The 19,653-nt window shown below is 43.4% G+C and overlaps 2 protein-coding genes across 4 annotated transcripts in view; one reads left to right on the top strand and one right to left on the bottom strand.

The window, feature by feature from the left end:
• Positions 1–9,442, top strand: part of slc39a10 (solute carrier family 39 member 10) — a 34,562-nt gene extending 25,120 nt beyond the window's left edge. For all 3 annotated transcript variants that reach the window (XM_085383611.1, XM_085383609.1, XM_085383610.1), the window contains 7 exons: positions 1,760–1,935; positions 2,834–2,998; positions 3,162–3,270; positions 3,356–3,649; positions 4,189–4,269; positions 6,207–6,397; positions 6,567–9,442. In XM_085383611.1, the coding sequence (XP_085239737.1) occupies positions 1,760–1,935; positions 2,834–2,998; positions 3,162–3,270; positions 3,356–3,649; positions 4,189–4,269; positions 6,207–6,397; positions 6,567–6,719 (1,169 nt within the window). In that variant the 3' untranslated portion in view covers positions 6,720–9,442. The remainder of the gene's footprint in view (positions 1–1,759; positions 1,936–2,833; positions 2,999–3,161; positions 3,271–3,355; positions 3,650–4,188; positions 4,270–6,206; positions 6,398–6,566) is intronic.
• A 1,355-nt stretch (positions 9,443–10,797) lies between these two features.
• dnah7 (dynein, axonemal, heavy chain 7) overlaps positions 10,798–19,653 on the bottom strand; it is an 87,963-nt gene continuing 79,107 nt past the window's right edge. The window contains exons 63-66 of the mRNA XM_085384010.1: positions 15,602–15,754; positions 13,652–13,829; positions 12,813–12,916; positions 10,798–11,073 (exon numbers count right to left, since the gene is read on the bottom strand). Coding sequence (XP_085240136.1) covers positions 10,867–11,073; positions 12,813–12,916; positions 13,652–13,829; positions 15,602–15,754 — 642 coding nt within the window. The 3' untranslated portion in view covers positions 10,798–10,866. The remainder of the gene's footprint in view (positions 11,074–12,812; positions 12,917–13,651; positions 13,830–15,601; positions 15,755–19,653) is intronic.

Here is a 19,653-nt window from a genome sequence, read left to right on the forward strand (position 1 = left end):
CTCTCTTTTTTTTAAGCCAGCTTTCATCCAATTGGCTGCCTTGTACAAACAGAAGATTTAAATGGAAGGTGGGCGGGCTTTCAGTTCACACCCAGAGCCTTGTGGCCAAGATGAATATATCTGTGAAGACTTTAATAAAATGTCAAAACGAAGCATTTTCCAGTAGTCTGAAGTCCTGCGGGCACGAGTTAATTGAACAAACTAAAAGATGATGCTGCGTGGTGTTACACAAAGTACTGTATGGGAACACAGTGAACAGGGAGAGCCGAGGGAAGGAGCCAGCGAGAGGAGAACCTTTTAATTGATGTTGGTGAACTGTATCCAACATGCCCGTCATTACGGGGTATAAACTGCAGAGAGTAATGTTGGGAGGTTTATGAGGATTTTAGCCCAAGTCGGTCTAATTAATGAGGGAATAAAAAAACATCAGCACAATGTCGTGCACGTTACAGCCTGAATCCAAATGGCTCAAAGAGTCTCAGTGCTCAGCTTCGGCCTGTGCTCTGAATTCACTCCACTGTCAAAGGGGCGTCAGCAAGTAAATCCATCGCACACAGATCCTCAGTCAAATACTGACTTTTTTCATGGCTTCAGAGGAAAAGAGTAGCTTCCCAAAAGCTAATTACAAGCATCAGACACACCACTTGTACACAATACTTTCCCCAGGAGGATCTCCAGCCTCCTGTTTCTGAGTAGTGAGCCTGGCGCTTGGGGAGAGATGTCTTTGGTAGTGTTTTTTTTTTTTTTTTTTTTTTTTTTTTTTTTTTAAATCCCACAGCTGTGTAATGGTACAGTAACAGCTTGATTCAGCCTCTTTAAAGACCACTCCGTCAGGTGTAAGACATGTTTCAGATCATGTCTTCAAAAGCTCCGCCAACTGGGGCCGAATAGAAGAGGAGAGAAGGTCTGCCTGTCGGGTTTTCCTGCTGGCTCTGTGTCACCTGTGATACGGCTGTATGCATGACTGAAGCTCCACCAAAACCTAGAGTTTGTCATATGGAAAACTTGTTTGGCCTCACAAACAGCTGCTACATCGAACTATAGTTAACAAAAAAGTCTCTGAAATGTGTTGGTGAGTGTTGTTTGTGTTTCGTGTCATGGTTCTCAAATAGCCTCCCTGAAGTCAATTGTCTGTAATATGTGCATTACATGCACTAAGTGTTTCAGTCAATAGATGTCCTTTAGGTGAATGTCAGCAGTGAAGGACCAGCATCGCTTTAGAGAGCACGGACCAGCTTTGGTGCGACATGGAATTTCATACCACATTAAACACTTTGTCGTGTTTGACGACAAAACTTTTTCTCGCTTCTGAGACCGTCCTGGGCTGACGGCTCGACTGACAGTTTAAATGATAGTGTACCTTTCTCACTTTTTCTCTGGCGCTTCACGTCTCTTGACTCTGGCCTTGAATGAAAAATGAGGCGAGAAGAATTCTGCTGAAATGTCACCTCGTGTTTTTTGCTTTAGGCATCGTGTGTCATCACAAGGACACATGGATTTAAAACCTCTGGAGGATGCTTTCCTTCATGTGTGAACAATGTGGGGGAAAACACCTGCAGCCATGAGCCATGTGATGATAAAGCTGCAGCTGATGGTGTCGTCTCTCGTTGTTTGACTGGAAATGAAAAAAGCGTTTATTTTGTACCTTTTCTAAAACAAAAAGTCCTTACCAAACAAATGGGGGAAAAAAATAAGCTGTCCGATAAATAATACTCATATTTTATCATTTAATTTATTGTGTTTATTTTTCCTCCTCCAGTGTGGGTCTGGATTTGGGGATTTGTGTCCATCACCATCATCAGCCTGCTGTCTCTGCTGGGGGTCGTACTCGTGCCCATCCTCAAGCAATCGTGCTTCAAGTTCCTGCTCACCTTTCTGGTAGCGTTGGCAGTGGGCACGCTCAGTGGTGACGCTCTCCTTCACCTGCTGCCTCACGTAAGTACAAAAGACAGACGGCAGCTTCTAAACACAGGAATAATGTCTTTGTGGTGCCTTAGCGGCGACTTCATTAAGTCCCCTGTGCAATCGATGGAAGTGGGTAAAGTGGTAACAGAAATGACCTTTTTGTGACAAAGAGCCTAAAACTACAAGCACAACTTGCTCCGTCAGTGGAAATGAATCGAACCAGAACGTGTGGATTCTGTGGGTTAATCAGAAGAACAGTGGCTTCATGTTTCTTCGTTTTTAAATACTGAACCACAAACGACTTCCATTCACATCCATTGTGATATTTGATACCTGAGTTTTTGTGAGTTGTGACACCTCCAGATCATCAGTGTGTTTTTGTTTTGTTTTTTTGGTCCCCCAAAAAACTAAATTGCTTGCTCCATATAAAAAATACTGATATAGTTTGTTCATGGTTCGGGCTTCGTTGAGTTAATTTTAACACGTTGATGTTATCGCTGTGAAATGGTAACAGACATTTAATGAAGTCAAAGAAAAGAGAAATTCTTTATATTAAACGTTATTAGAATAGAATTAAAAACCCTTTGAGTAAAATCAAAATTATCTTGAGAATTTATTGCAAATGTTATGTCACCTCTGACCTGACGCGAGACTTGACAGCCTTAACATCTATGTAGAAAAGGAAATCAGCAACTGTTAACTCTGTGTTAAATGTGTAACTTGTATACTGTGGAGAATTATAGCATCTGTTTTTGTACAACAGTGTCACATTTGTGTTTATTTGTTTATGTTGATGACATGAAAACGTCAGTTCCACTGAACAGTTTTGTAACTGTTTCCTCTTAGTGAGTCCAGGTTACGCTGCTCTGATGAATGTGTGAATGTCATGTGTCGCTCAGTCAACTGTTGCTCCTCTTCCTGTCTTCAGTCTCAAGGGCAGCACGATCACAGCAAACATGGTGCCGACCAGGAAGAAGATATGGTAACAGCTTTTGATGGAGTGTGGAAGGGGCTTACAGCCTTGGCCGGCATCTACCTCCTCTTCATCATTGAACACTGTATTGGCATGTTTAAGCACTACAAAGACCAGAGGGTGAGTTACCTTGATCCAGCTGCAGGTGATGGAGTGGGCCGTTATCAGACGCTAAACCTCTGTTTCTGCCTTAGGTTTTGTCTTTTGTTCAAACTCTTTTGAAGCAACACAGTGTAAGAAATGTGTATAAATATATATATATAATGAGCATTGTTGCTCACAGGGCATGAAGAAGGTGAATGAGGAGGGCAAGATTGGCAGGAAGTTGTCAGATCATAAGTTAAATCGGCGCTCGGATGCAGAGTGGCTCCACCTTAAGCCGCTCAATGAAGGTTAGTGTTTGTTCGTGAATCTTTACAGCAGGTTACGAGCTTTAGCTCCTTTGGTCCTCCCGTTAACATTTCCTCCCTCTGCCAGACCCTGACAGCACAGCTGTCTCCTGCGACAACAGCCACAACGACACGCAGCTCACCGAGCTCCAGACGCCCGACTCTCCCACCAACAAGACGCCGCTGGCACCCGCAAACCTCAGTCAGTCCCCCACCAAGGAGAATGGACGTAAAACCAAGAAGCACTCGCACGGACACGGTCACTCTCATGGAGGAAACTGCCACTCGGATCAGGAGATGAAGGACGCTGGGATAGCCAGCATTGCCTGGATGGTCATCATGGGAGACGGCATGCACAATTTCAGCGATGGCCTCGCCATAGGTACCACGATTTTGTAACTCACCAGTATACAGGATTTAAATCCAGTGGCACTGAAAGCAGAGACTGAAATACCAGCAGTTTTCCAAATGATGCCCATTAGATGAGGAAAGCAGTGAGGACTATGCTGGAATGCAGTCCGGTTGGGCATGACATCACTCCCAGCTCCCATATCTGTCTCTCGAGCTTTTAGTTTTAGAGTTTATAAAAGCTTGAGCTTTTAGATCTGAGATCACTTTTAAATAGATGAAATTCTTCACTTTAGTCATTTAATATTAACATCCAGTCATGTAACGGCACATGTCTGACAGAAAATAAGGCCTAATGGGTCTATGTTAAGTCTGAAGTCTGGAAACACGGTGCTGTTGGTCTCCCGCAAAACAGTTTTTGGTTTTGTTTTTTTTTTTATATACCAAGCTTGAAGCTTGAACCAGCAGTCTTTTGGCAGAAGATTAATATTTAACTGGTAGATGCCCAGCAGTCTGTAGTTTCCTCTAATGGTCTGTTTCTTCCTCTTTTCTCTGACACTTTGAACTCTACAGGCGCTGCGTTCAGTGCAAACCTGACAGGTGGCATCAGCACATCAGTGGCTGTTTTCTGCCACGAATTACCTCATGAACTCGGTACGTGCACTAAGACACTGTGAAGGGGGGATAAAATAAATAAAACTGTCAAAAGCAACTCATTTACTCATTACACACAAGACACTGCACGCTTCATTTATTCAACAAGTGGAACAAAGCTGTTTTGTGGAGGCTTTGGTTCCCGTAATGATAATCAGCGTCTAAATCACCGCCTCGTGCTTTCACACGACGGCACTGAGATGATTCGCCAATATCTGTCAGAGCAGATGATATACTGAGCCTGGCACACGCTGTTCAATACAGCTGCCGGTGCTCTCGTTTGCATTCAGCTATCCTCCTCTGAGGAGCCGTGTGATTCAGCAGCAGTGAACAGCTTTGTTCAGGCATGCTTGTTTTTTTTGTAAATAACGCCGCAGTGCTCTCCTCTGCCGGTTTGTTTATAGAGAGAGGAAGAGGATGGGGCAAAGAAGACAGACAATGGGCCCGTCCACAGCAGATCAGTACTGATGATGTGTCTCATTGTGCTGCAGCGTCATTGCCTCGTTTGTGTTCTTGATGAATAGACTAGTGTCAATTACCGCTGCGTGTGAACTGGTGAATAATAACCTAGGTTTGTCTGGCTGCCCCCTCCCCTTGTGTTGATCAAGAGCACCCTGTTCTCTTATTGTTGTGTTTTAGAGGGGAAATGAGTAAAGGAGAAGAAACAGGCTTTTGAGTCTGTAATATTAAAGCGCTTAGCAGAAAGTACCAGTTAATGACCGTCTGCAAAAATAAAAAAATCAGCATATATATCTATCTCTATATCTAGAGAGATAGATCTATCTATATCTCTATATAGATGTCTAGATAGATCTAGATAGATAGATAGATAGATAGATTAAAAAAAATAAAGAACACATAGAGAAAGGATTTTTAAAAATCCTTTCTCTATTTTAAGTTTCCAGATGGCTAACTGCTGCAGCACCGTCTCGAGCGGTATGTGGAGATATGCGAGCTCGGTCCCTTTGTCCCCGCGTAATTTCACATTTCCTGTTGATTCGGTGCCCGTTTCTTCAGCAGCGCTCGCTGTCGTGCCTTCACCCCCGTCGGGCAGCTTGTCAGACAAACGCAGCAGTTTGACAAGTGCACCTCTCAGCTCCTCCTCAACACAAAGACTGTCCCCCGACTGGCAGCTGGATGGAAAAGATGATGATTATAAGGGTTCTTTAACCACCCAGAGTGAAACTAATTGGCAGTGATGGGTGTGTTAATTGCGGTAGATGAGGTGGCAGCAGGCGTGTCTGAGTGTCTGACGGTTTGGAACAGGAGGGGGAAGTAGGAAAAGTTGAAGAGGGGGGCTGACAAAAAAAATGCCAGTGAAGCGAGGTGTGCGTGGACCGTCTGTTAAGTTCTCTCCTCTTTTCTCCGGGGTTGATTGATGGATGAGAGCAGAGTGGTAATATATTCATTGTGGTAATTAGCGAGGAAAAGAGGCCGCTTGTTACACGGCGCAGGAAATGTAGGCCACCCCCCTTCTCAGTATTCATCTCTCTCTCCAAATCCAGGGCGTTTCCGCTGAGACTCGGGCCTCTTCTCGCATTTGGCCCCGGCGATGATTGAAGAGGGTAGAGAGGCTACTGCATGCATATGTAATCATAAGTATATGAAGTGCGGCTCTGGGTTTTTTTTCCTCCACCTATGTGAAGACAGAAAGTGGTGGTGGTTGGATGCGTGTGGGAAGGTTTGTTTAGAACAAGCTCACCTCATCACTGAAGGCAAAGTGAGTCATGGAATAAACCGGAAAAATAAATAAAACTACATGAAGTGAGCCTCGCTGCTCACCGAGGAGTTCGTACTCCACAAAGAGCATGTCACTCTTCAGACGGTAAACAGAAGTCAGACATACAGCTGTCATTCTGCTTTTACCTCACACACTGTGTGTGTGTGTGTGTGTGTGTGTGTTGGTTGTTTAAACAAGTGTGTCTTCTGGCCAACAGGTGACTTTGCGGTGCTGCTGAAAGCCGGGATGTCGGTGAAGCAGGCTATTGTCTACAATCTGCTGTCCGCCCTCATGGCCTACGTTGGCATGCTGATTGGCACCGCGGTGGGCCAGTACACGCACAGTGTCACCAACTGGATCTTCGCCATCACAGCTGGCATGTTCCTTTATGTGGCTCTGGTGGATATGGTGAGTTGGCTGAGCGCGCTCCACAGCCCCAGAGTGATAATTGTCCCCCGACTCCGTCTCCTCTCCCACACACGGGCAGTCGCTCGTATTCTCGTTGCCTCCTGATCTGCAATGCTAATCCCAGAAAGTCTGAGTCTTATCCCAACTGGTTACTTTGTCTCTTTTATAGCTGCCAGAAATGCTTCACGGGGACAGTGAGGACCACAAGCGGTGCCAGCTGGGACACTTTATCCTGCAGAACCTGGGCATGCTGACTGGGTTCGGCATCATGCTGCTCATCGCCATCTTCGAAGACCGCATTGTTTTCGATTTTGGCTTCTAGTGGAGGACAGAGGAAGCAGAAGGAGGGGAGAGCTGGATGTATCAGTGTTGTTCTTGGCCTTCACTTGCTCTGTTTGCAATGTAACGGCCCGGTCTTGCATGCAACGTGTCTCGTTCATGGCCTGTGCCTCCATTCCAAACATGCTGCGGTAGCTTATGCATATCTCATGACTCTGGTAGTGGTGTTTATACTCTGCTCCTCCATCACTTCTCCTCCGTCAGTTCCAATCTGTCTGCTCCCCGTGAAACATAAAGAGGCAGAGTGACGGAGGAGCAAAGCTATGCCCCAACCAGGATACACCTCCTCTGTTCTGAACGTTTAAAAGAATAAAATAATGTAGATAGTGAGGTGGTGCAGGGCGTGTGTTCATACAGAGAGGCAGCTGTCACGGCTCAGCAGCTCGCCGCCTATCCATCATCACCTGTTGTTAGTGTGTTGTCGTCGTACACCTCCCCGTGTCCTCGTCTCTCATCCCCTCTGTGCTGTGTCCTGTCAGCTGTGCTGCGTACATCTGTGGTGTGTGTTTCACCTGCCATCCATCGTCGCTGTCTTATGTGATCACGTCGTGTATCAAACGCCGTCGTGCCAAGCCCCGGCCACTGGAGCAGCTCCACAGCTGCATCGCACAGTGCCCTAAAAGCGACGCCCGGCCCGGCCCCACCTGTGGAATAAACTATTTTAGCTGGTGTTGCTTCACCTGCAAAACACGCTGGCAGTTTTAAGCTGCAGTATCAAAACAGAAAAGAATTCAGCTGTTTGTGTGTAGGAGATTGTCTTAATTACTCAGTTTTTATTTTATTTTTGCTGCCATTAACTTTAGTTTTGCCCTTAGAATTATGTTTTACCGCCTAATTTTTTTTAAGACTACTAAACCTTTGTAGTTTGTAGTAGCCCTTTTCAGACATGGGATAGGTAACAAGTGAGAGTATTCTGTAATTCAAACATAGGTTTCTTCTTCTTCAGTGCTTTGAATAGTTATGTTATAATTGAGACAAAAACTGTTTTTAGAGATTTTTAATGTTTTTACTGCTGCTGGTGGGATGTAACATGACGCCACCGTCACAACGTGGCCGTTTCCCACCAGCAAGCATCAGACCGCCAACCCAAATGTTTCTTAGTGGGAGTAGATGCAAATACACGCAAAGCCAATGTGACTAAAGTCATCAAAGGAGTGCATCTAAAAACTAAATTGGGAACATTCAGATCCTGTAAATGAAAGTTGTTGTTTTTTTTTTTTTTTAAAGCGTGTCTGAAAAGGGTTACTGACAGCTGCTGCTAACAGCTGCCAAAGCCTTTACACACTAGCATTTACAGTAATCAGTGTTTTCTTTTTGTCTACTTTGGGAACCAAATGCTGCAAACGTCCAGCCAACTTTGTGCTGTAAGGGTCTAACTATCTCCAGCTAAATGAGAACGTTTCTTACTTAGGCCTCTTTGAGAGTCACCGACTTCAAAATGTGAATTAAACTTATTTTTATCTTCATAACAAGTGTTGTAGTTTACTCGATTTTTATTTAGGGTGCCTCTTTGAGTTCATGAAAGGTGCTTTGTCCCATTGGACCAAACTGGTCTGTAGTTATGGTAGGAGGTTCAGTTGTCTCATCTTCACTGATGAGACATACATCTGTAAATACATGAGGTCTGTCTAGCGTCACTTGTTGTGCAGCTAAAAGTTGAAGCTAAAAATTCTTCCTGCTAAAAGTGTTGTTTGAAGAATGAATTCCTGACAATCTGTGACAGATGACGCAAAGAGCAGTACACTCCAGTGCTTCTAAACATCCCAGCACTTCTAGTAATCGATTAACCAGGTTATCGATCCACAGCACAAAGGTTATTTAATGGGAGTATTTTTCCAACCATGTGTAGTCACTGTGCTGGCTGTGCCCAAACCTGCCACAGTGTGGATTTTCAGCGGCTGGTGCTTGATGCCACCAATCATCCCGCCCACCCCGACATTCCATTGGCTGCTCTGTGGCTCACATGCTAAAGCTACCAATCCTGGCTTCAGCTGCTGGAGCACGCAGACTTCAGTTATCCTGTCACTGTGTGACATCCATCGTCTGTCTTAACTGGCTGTAAATCGTCATGAGTCTCACCGATCTGACTGAATCATGAGTGAAGCGGTACAGACGTGTTGGGTGTTTTTATTCTTTGTACTGCAAGAGTAAAAACGGTGAAAACTTTTGTTCCTTTTTAAATGAACTGTGTGAAGATCATGGGAGGTTGTCCAGGGTGTATTGTGACGGTGTTACAAGCCTTTTTTTTTTATTATTTTGAAGCAGATTATGTCGTGACCACAGTCGTCTTATTATCTGCACGGTTATTCTTTGTACAAGTGTTTTATTATTTCATCTTATGTTCACATGGAATTTTAGTGCAATGGGACCTGAATGTATTTTAATTCAGAATCAAATGAAGCTTATTATTTCCCCCTTTTTAAAATATAAGTTTACATCTATTTGATTGTTTTCCTCCAATAGAGACTGTTTTCTTTTTTTAAATAATTTAAACATTTACCTCCCTGTCGAGTGCTCAGTAAGACTTTGTGACACATCGCCCAAAGTTTCCTCACTGTTTCTCAGGCAGAAAGACCATGATCATATTTGCTTTGCTCTGTGTATATTTGTTTAGTGACCTGGATATAAAATGCAAAATGTGATATCCTTGCTTTTTGCCTGTCTGTACATTCTCCCCTACAGAAGGAAAATAAACTCTGGAAACTTCGTGGACTCCTGATCTTTGATGGTTCTGCCATAATCTTGCCCCTCGGTGCCTGTCTCTTATATTTACCACAACAAATTCACCGGTGATTGGCAGATGTAGTCCACAGACCTTCTGTCCACCACAGTTTCCTTCTTACATATATCACCTGAACATCTGCTCGAGCTAATGCGTAATAATTGCTTGTTAAACCCGTCAAACTGCGCTCTGGCTCTCACATTTATCCACACCGGCACAAATTGGCGGAAGAGAGCTGAGAAACCCTGTTGGCAGCACTCCTGCCAATCCTCCCCTCACTTTATCTGCTGAAGCTGGTTTGTAAATGAGTGACCCAGAAGATGGATCTGTGAAGAAACCAAACAGACTGTGCAGCTGAGTCAATGCCCTGTTCATTAGAAAAGCTGTGATTTTATTCCAGGGTTCGCATGTATCTGTCCGATGCTGCTATTGCACAGTGTCAGGTATCTGGATCAGGACTATTGGGGCTAAGAATCCTATAAGGAGTTGAGATCAGGAGGTTTGAGGGGTGACAGTGAAGTAAATTAAGGTTAAACAAGTATGAGTGCAGCTTTTGTCTCTATGGTGGATTTGCTGGTTTTCACTGGTCAAGTTTCGGTGTTAAGAAACGACTTTTTGACGTTCAGTGTTATTACAGTTTTCAATTTTCAATTCAATTTTAGTTACACAGCGGCAAATCACAACGGTCGCCTCAAGACACTTCATATTGTAAAGTAAACCCTAGAATAATACTTGCAGAGAAAACCCAACAGTATCACTCATTATGAGCAAGAACTTTGGCGACTGTGGGAAGAACTTCCTTTTAACAGTAAGAAACCTCCGGCAGAACCATGCTGAGTTTAGTTTTTATTCTGTTAGATCACTGTCAGACTTTGTAATGATTATGATATTGTGTGGAGGGCATATGTCTTCTTGGTCTTGTAGACACTCAAAGCCTGAAGAAATGTGTCCATCAGCCCCTCATCAGCAAGTTTTAATGTTTTAACTGGTACTAAAACCAAATGTATTACCTCCATATTTTAAGTCATTTTAGTTTTCCAAATTCACAACAGTTAACTAATGTTTATTTTTGATATCTGGTTGTAGTTTTATTTAACTATAATAAGCTTGGTTACGTTTAGGAGAAGATTGTGGTTTGTGTTATTATCCAGTGCAGCGTGAAGAGGTCCTTTACAGGAGCTCGACCAGCCTCACTGATGTCGTCCAGCTGATGCATCGTGGCACTGACATTGTGTACGACACGTGCTCTTGTGTGTTTTGTGGATGATTATTGGTGTCATTTTTTGGCGTTGCAGGTTTGTAACATTCTGAAAAAAAGCCCAGAGAGCCTGCGTCGGTTTCTGTTCCCGATTTTTTTTAATTACACGTCAGAGTGTAAAACAAATCCAGACGTAAGCCAAAGCTGAGACTACGAGCTGAGCTGGCAGAGTAGAGCGACCCCTCTTCTGATCCAGTGCTCCGCAGGAACGTTGGAGTTGAGTGTCATGGCGATGACATAATTGGTGGAGTGTCCAGTGGTGGACAGGGTGCCACGTCGCTCGCTCGTCTTGTAGACGGGCGCCAGATAACACATCCTCTCAGGAATGTCGCCTCGCTTCATGGGCTTCAACCACATCTGACAGAGAGAAGCACAGAGTGTTACAGAGGGGACGGGATGGGGTGGTCGCACCTCAGAGTGTTGGGGTGTGATCTGTTTAGAGTTTGGAAAGCAGCCGTGGTTGTGTAGAGGTTGTTTTCCTTTCATAAGATTTGACTGGTGGAATAATTCAGCTGGCTTTGGGGGTTTGCTTCGCCTCCGCTGATGACACACAAAAGGAAACAGCCCTGATTGCAGGATAAATGCACTGTGATGGGCGTGGGTGTCTTCAAAGGGGTTCAGAGGTCAGGATGGAGCGATAAGCATTCGCTGCAGTGGAAACTAACCTGGCTCTCGATTTGTTATCCAAACATTAACTTACAAATTGGAACTTTGGGGACAAACTTATAAAACAATAGCATTAACGAGCAAGAGCTCCCTTGGGCTATTAAGAAGTCTTGGTTATGCAAAAGGGATAAACTGGGCCACTCCAAAAAACATCTTTAAAAACCCAAAAAACAAAAACTGTTTGTAGACTTGCAGCCTGAAAAACTGCTCATCTGGTTCCATAACGGGCGCCTCAGCGAAGATTTGCATTTCAAAGGCAGGCGCGGCAGCCTCTGTTGTGCTGCTTTTTTCTCTCCCCACAAATAATAAACACATTTTTAATTAAGTTCCGCTCTTGTCAAGAACTGATTCTGTTAATAACTTGCCCTGAACTGTCTGAATATTAAAAAAAAGTCAGTCTCGTGCATAATTCATAGGCGCTGACTGCATTGTGAAGAAGAGAGAATGGAAAAGATTCAAACCGTAAGGAAAACCTGATCAGTGGCTGCTCTGAGCCACCGGCTCTTACTTCCATCACTCTGCTTTCATATGCCACAGCATGCCCTGCTAATTAATAAAAGGATGGGAAGGAGACAAGTGTCCTGCAGGCAGAATGTAAAATAGTGCTGAGGCTGCAGCCGAGTCCAGAGAACATCCTCCTGGGTGAAGCAGCAGCTACACCCGCAGCGGCTGCTGCTCGCTTCCTTTGCAGTATTTGTCCCTTCTTAAGTAAGAGCTGTCGCACTGGGGTTTACGAGCAACACAACAATTAAAAACTTTTTCTTTCTGATGGCCAGAGGGATTCACACAAGCACAATCAATAAACCTCCTCCCTGCAAACTTTATGTAAGAATTTGTTATGCAACACGGCTTTTTGGGGCCTTTTTGGACCAGGTGCCTGCAGTGTTTTGCTATCAGCTCCACAAATTCATTTAACAGTGCCCACAATGAGCTTTCAAATCCACAAGCTGTAATATAAAGTATAAACCAACACGCTTCTCTCTACGTGTTTCTGCATGGGGCCTCACCAGGAAGGCATTCATAAGCCAGTTTCACACACGCGCTGCAGCGTTTACCTTCCAACCGAGGCCTTTCAAATCCAGTCATTTCAAAGTTTTGTGGGGGTTTTTTCTACTGAATTATCAGCTGGTTACAAATAATGCCTTTTTCCTCTTATTCTGCCATACACATCATGATTTTTTGCCTTGACACTGGTGCTTAAATCTGGAATAGAAAATAGTGCTGAGTGAAAACTAAATGATGCCTTTAGGCTGTGACATCAGAAAACAGTTTTTAAACAGAGCTTAATCTGTTTATCAGCCCTGAAAAACTCCATAAGGATGCGCTTTATTTGTGAGGGCTCACAACAGCTGCAAAAAATTCAATAAAAAGCACAAAATTATTAGAAATAAAAGGTGAGGACCAACATGAACGCAATGCCGATTGCTCACCACAGGCATGGAGTCGTGCAGCACTTTGGGATAGGACTCAGCAAGACGTTTGGTCTTTCTGTCCCAGCGCGCCCCATCAAGGAACAGACCTCTGATGTACACACCTGACACAAACACACACAATTCATTCTTACTGTGATATTAAAACCTTACCTTCTACAAACTGCAGATTTGGACAAACACATTTCTACATGAATTAAGCTGAACTGACCTCTGCTTGTTTGCAGAGTGCAGCAGGCTCTTCCTCTAATAGGCTGGAAAAGGGGGCATGACTTAGAGATAACTAGATGTTGGCACCCCTACAGTATGACACACCCAAATGCACAAACACACTGTCAGATTTGTAGCTTGGCAGTATAGCTTGTGTTAGCTTGGTGGGGGCCCAGCAGGGAGCTGATTGAGGATGAGACTTTATGTGAGACTTTGACTGAGAATCTCACAGCGGAGCTGGAGGCACAGCGAGGGGCTGATGCAGGCCCGCATGTAAGAGAGAGGCAGGGATGCTTTACTTTAACTTACTTTTTCACTTTATACTTTGCTTCTCTCGTATTCAGTCAGCCTTGTGTCACTTTCATCTGTTTGTTTCTTCTCCTACACCCACCACTTGTGTTCCTCTCATTTCGCTCTCTGCTTTGAAACCTCATTTTGAATTTCCCTCTTTCATCTCTCAGATTCCTTCCTACTAAAAGTGCTCTCCATCTTCCCCGTATCTTTTATTTACCCTCATTTAATGAGAGGGGCCTTTAGAAAACCTGTCCTAATACCCTGCTTACACTATTAACCCAAGGCCACGCTCCCTCATCCTATCTGCTGTTTTCTTTCTCCTAGCAGCATCCTACCATCCGCTGGAGGCTGATTGTACTGTCTGTCATCCAGGACCTCGAAGTCAAAGCCCAGCAAATCGATAGGGATGGTGTGCTTCCTGGCGTAGTTCTGCTGGCTGCCTGTGAGAAAGGCTTGGGTGAAGAAGAATCCTGATATCCAAAATACAGCAGGCACGCCCTTGTCGTACCATTCCTGAACACACACAGAGGAAAAGAAGACATTTAGAGTCAAAACAGTCAGTGAGGAAAAGCAAGTCAAAAAATAAATGCACAGAAGAACAAGAAAGTCCATGTCAACATTACACACTGCAGGTAACTAAAGTACAATATGTTTAATATTATGTTGAGCTGCTAATTTAACCTGTGATAATTCCTGATTTATACAAACAAAAGGAATTACAGCACATATGTTATTTAAATGACAGATTGTAATGTTAAAACTGAATTCTTCACTTGATCCCTGAGATGTTTCAGTCTGGACCACAAATCAAGTGACACACACTGAGGCACAGCACTAGCATGCACTAGCATGCCACATGCTAGTGCTGTGGCATTACAATAAATGTAACCTGCCAATTCAGGAAATCACTACAGGAATAAGAAAACACTTGTAGCCTTCGACCCCCAGCCCCGAAACAAAAGTGATCACAATTTCATCCAATCACAGACCCCTCACGTCCGTCGGGATGGGGGCATTGTCCTCCTGGAAAAGATGATAAATATGATCTTTAGAGCAACTTTGTACTGGTTTGCAGGTGGACCCAACCCACACCAGCAAAATCCTCTCACAGAACAACAAAGCACCAAATCCCTGCACTGTAGGGTCAAAAGTTAAATTTTTCCTCCTTTTTTTTACTGATTTCTGTATTCATAAATGTTAACAGGGATTATTATTTTTACCAACATCTCCTAAACAAACATGCAGTCACAGTTAAGAAACACAGCACTTTCCAGCTCACTTTTAGGGAGTTGCGAGTGGATGCACACACACACAGTATTCTTTTCATTTGAGTGGGTACTAACAGGAGGAGGATATTTCTGCCGTGGGAACTGACAGCACTGTTCGATGAAGCGCTTCACTTTGCAGACTCACATGGTAGGTCATGTGGCTGCAAGTGTTTCCAGTGCCAACTCTGCTCATGATTAAAATGCATAATACAGCAGATCTCCCTGCCTCCTCCGTGTTGATAAGCCACTGTGGAATAAAGCACTCTTGTGTAAGTGTGCCAAGTGTGGCACAGCTTAAGGCAGATCGTTATACAGCAAAAGTATGCAATGACTTAAGTTTTTCATCCATAACACTTATGTGTAAAAAATGCGGTTAATACCTTATTAAAACATTTTTATGTTGTTATTTAATTTTTAATCAGCTTTACAATTTTTATTTTGTGCTGTGATAATACCTGACTTAGGCACGACTTTAGCTCATGTTCTCCACTAATTGGAAGGCTGGTGGTTCAATCCCTGTCTGCTCCAGTCATGCCAAATATCCTTGGGCAAGATACTAACCCCAAGATGCTCTCCGAAAGTTTTAGACCTTCATCCATTAAAACTGTAGGCATAGATTTTTTCCAGTTTAACCTGGTGAGTGATCGACATTAGGGCTGAACAACACGGTCTGCGAGGCCTCGCTCCTGTAACTTGAAGAGCTGATCTGAACCTGTTGGTGATGTTTATCGCCTTGTGCTGCATGTAGGAAAATTTTAATGCATTGATCTGGTAAGTTCATGAGCTTAATTCACAGTAAAGGACTTAGATGGGCTGGAAGTAAAATGTTACTTTCTCTGTTACACCTGTGCACTTTTCAAATGCAGCTTCCTAAACAAACTCACTAGCCACCATCTCATCCAAGTATGCTCACTTTTGGCTCAAAAAAAAAAGCAAAATGGTCAGATCCTTATAACTAAACTCCAGTCAACAGACCAGAATCCAATTTATTTGATGCAGTTCTCTTGTTTTAGTCACCTGCAAGAACGTCAGTCGCTCTAGGAAGTCGTTGACGTAGCTTCCTAATGATTTGAGGCTGGGGTAGGACTTCTTCATCCACATGGCTGGGATGCGACCCTTCAGGATGCTGCTGACCACCTCCTCCAGCTCTGCAGACATCACCACGAGACCCTGCACACAAACACACCCACACATCACACACATGTGATTAACTTTCTTTGAAGCTAGCAGGAGACAGACAGGTGCATAATGGGGAACTCTTACTGTTCTGTGGGGGGCCTTTGATACCACAATGAACTATGATGTGCTTTGTTCTGAAGTCATTGTGTTTGGGCTTCCTAAAGATCCCAACTTCTCTCTTGACTTTTTGGGACCCCTAACCTCCGATTGCACTTCTTCCATTAAGAGTCTTGGTGTTATTTTTGACAATGCTTTTAAACTTGATAAACAAATCAGCTCTGTAGTTAAGGGATCTTTTTATCATCTGCGGATTTTAGCCAAAGTCAAGTCTTACCTTTGCAGGAACGATCTAGAAAGAGTGGTCCATGCTTTTATTACTTCACGGCTAGACTACTGCAATTCCCTCTATGCTGGCCTAGATCGTTCCTGTCTACATCGCCTTCAACTGGTGCAGAACGCTGCCGCTCGCCTGTTGACCGGTTCAAAAAAAAGAGACCACATCACTCCGGTTCTCTGCTCTCTCCACTGGCTCCCAGTTGCCTTTAGGATTGATTTTAAAATCTTACTGCTGGCTTTTAAGGTTTTAAATGGCACTGCACCTTCTTACCTGTCAGAACTCCTTAGTACTTATCGCCCCAGGAGATCTTTGAGGTCAGCCGACCTGATGCTTTTAGATGTTCCCAGGTATAAATTAAAGACAAAGGGAGAGAGGGCGTTTGCTGTGGCTGCACCCAGACTGTGGAACAGTTTACCTCCTCACGTCAGACTCTCCAAAAGCCTAGAAACTTTTAAAACCGCTCTTAAAACTCACCTCTTTTCATTGGCTTTTAGAAAGGTTTAATTTATTTGTTTTATATATTTTTATTTTATTTTTATCAGCGAGGTGTTATTACGAAATTGTGTTCTATTGTATTTTTATCTGTATTTACTGTACAGCACTTTGGTCAGCCTTGGTTGTTTTTAAATGTGCTCTATAAATAAACTTGACTTGACTTGACTTGACTTGTTCCCCTTGTGAGTCTTGGGCTTTCTCTTCAGTCTGGTGACGATGGAACATCTCAGAAAGAGATGTGTTCATTAAACTTACAAAGACAAGCACGCAAGTGTCTAGGCTTATTTTTCTAACCTTTGAACAACAGGACTGCAGTTATATGCAGAGGAACTTTGCTTTATTAATTTCATTTAGTCTAATTACAGTCAATCATCGAATGCTGTTTCCAAGTTTCCAAGTGTGTTTGTCGCAATTTAAGAAAAGAATAAAATAACTAATCAAAATTATATGAAGGTGTTAGAATCTATTTGGGAGTGCAACTGCTCAGACTCCTGTAATACTTGTATAATTTACAGTGGGGCAAAAAAGTATTTAGTCAGCCACCGATTGTGCAAGTTCCCCCACTTAAAATGATGACAGAGGTCAGTAATTTGCACCAGAGGTACACTTCAACTGTGAGAGACAGAATGTGGAAAAAAAATCCATGAATCCACATGGTAGGATTTGTAAAGAATTTATTCGTAAATCAGGGTGGAAAATAAGTATTTGGTCAATAACAAAAATACAACAATACTTTGTAACATAACCTTTGTTGGCAATAACAGAGGTCAAACGTTTACTATAGGTCTTTACCAGGTTTGCACACACAGTAGCTGGTATTTTGGCCCATTCCTCCATGCAGATCTTCTCGAGAGCAGTGATGTTTTGGGGCTGTCGCCGAGCAACACGGACTTTCAACTCCCGCCACAGATTTTCTATGGGGTTGAGGTCTGGAGACTGGCTAGGCCACCCCAGGACTTTCAAATGCTTCTTACGGAGCCACTCCTTTGTTGCCCGGGCGGTGTGTTTTGGATCATTGTCATGTTGGAAGACCCAGCCTCGTTTCATCTTCAAAGTTCTCACTGATGGAAGGAGGTTTTGGCTCAAAATCTCACGATACATGGCCCCATTCATTCTGTCCTTAACACGGATCAGTCGTCCTGTCCCCTTGGCAGAAAAACAGCCCCATAGCATGATGTTTCCACCCCCATGCTTCACAGTAGGTATGGTGTTCTTGGGATGCAACTCAGTATTCTTCTTTCAGACTGTGGCACCACGGTTGTGGAATTCTCTCCCACTGTCTCTTCGCTGCACGGACTCCATTGATTGTTTTAAGAAACAGCTGAAGACATTTTTATTTAGAAAAGCATTTGATTAATTTCTTCTTATGCTGTTTTTATAGTTTTATTGTTTTACATTGTTTTATTTACTGTTATATTGTTTTATATTCCCATTTTCTGTGTTGTAAAGCACTTTGTGATTTTTATCTGTGAAAAGCGCTATATAAATAAATTTTACTTACTTACTTACTTACTTACTTCTTCCTCCAAACACGACGAGTTGAGTTTATACCAAAAAGTTCTACTTTGGTTTCATCTGACCACATGACATTCTCCCAATCCTCTGCTGTATCATCCATGTGCTCTCTGGCAAACTTCAGACGGGCCTGGACATGCACTGGCTTCAGCAGCGGAACACGTCTGGCACTGCGGGATTTGATTCCCTGCCGTTGTAGTGTGTTACTGATGGTGACCTTTGTTACTTTGGTCCCAGCTCTCTGCAGGTCATTCACCAGGTCCCCCCGTGTGGTTCTGGGATCTTTGCTCACCGTTCTCATGATCATTTTGACCCCACGGGATGAGATCTTGCGTGGAGCCCCAGATCGAGGGAGATTATCAGTGGTCTTGTATGTCTTCCATTTTCTGATGATTGCTCCCACAGTTGATTTTTTCACACCAAGCTGCTTGCCTATTGTAGATTCACTCTTCCCAGTCTGGTGCAGGTCTACAATACTTTTCCTGGTGTCCTTCGAAAGCTCTTTGGTCTTGGCCATGGCGGAGTTTGGAGTCTGACTGTTTGAGGCTGTGGACAGGTGTCTTTTATACAGATGATGAGTTCAAACAGGTGCCATTCATACAGGTAACGAGTGGGGGACAGAAAAGCTTCTTACAGAAGACGTTACAGGTCTGTGAGAGCCAGAGATTTTCCTTGTTTGAGGTGACCAAATACTTATTTTCCACCCTAATTTACGAATAAATTCTTTACAAATCCTACCATGTGAATTCATGGATTTTTTTTTCACATTCTGTCTCTCACAGTTGAAGTGTACCTCTGGTGCAAATTACTGACCTCTGTCATCATTTTAAGTGGGGGAACTTGCACAATCGGTGGCTGACTAAATACTTTTTTGCCCCACTGTAGCAACACTGCTTGTATGAATAACAGTAACACAGAGACTTTTACGTAGACAAAAATTATATGCAGGATAATGTCAACACTTTCCCTGGTTTAACAAAGAGAGGATGTATATTAGGTTGTTGCACCCAACTGTATTCTGCTGAATGTTTATAGTATCTGATTTCTGAGGATGCATTACCAGTGTTTCCTCTATAATCATTCAGCAGAGATGTGCGTCCACACATGAATTATTACTTTCACTGAACAGAAATGTAAAATCAATGATGATTCATCATTTGGCGTAACTGTTTTTCTTAAACAAATTTACTGCAATTACACAGCGTTTGGCATTTGGACAATATCCAGACAACAATGATTCCTGAGACCTGGACCAGACTTAAACACTTAATGCTTACTCCCCTCTCTGGTAGGTCAGGTATTACCCAGAGGCGGTATAAAGGAGAGGCGTGGCACTCTCAAAACGATCAATAGAAAGTGATGGGAAAACTCCTGAATGCCAAGTGTCTCACCTGTCTCCCAGAGAGCCACCACAGAGCCCAACTGGGAAACATATGATCCAGTCATCTTGTACATTTGCAAGTACACAGTTGAAGTTCATGACAGTTTCAAGTGTGCGGCTGCTGATATATCTGTTATCATGCTAAAGTTCTAGCCAGGAGTA

The sequence above is a fragment of the Rhamphochromis longiceps genome, linkage group LG16 (genome assembly GCF_057381845.1).
Source record: "Rhamphochromis longiceps isolate RC_006_pf linkage group LG16, R_longiceps_female_GT1.1, whole genome shotgun sequence".
Lineage (NCBI taxonomy): Eukaryota > Metazoa > Chordata > Actinopteri > Cichliformes > Cichlidae > Rhamphochromis > Rhamphochromis longiceps.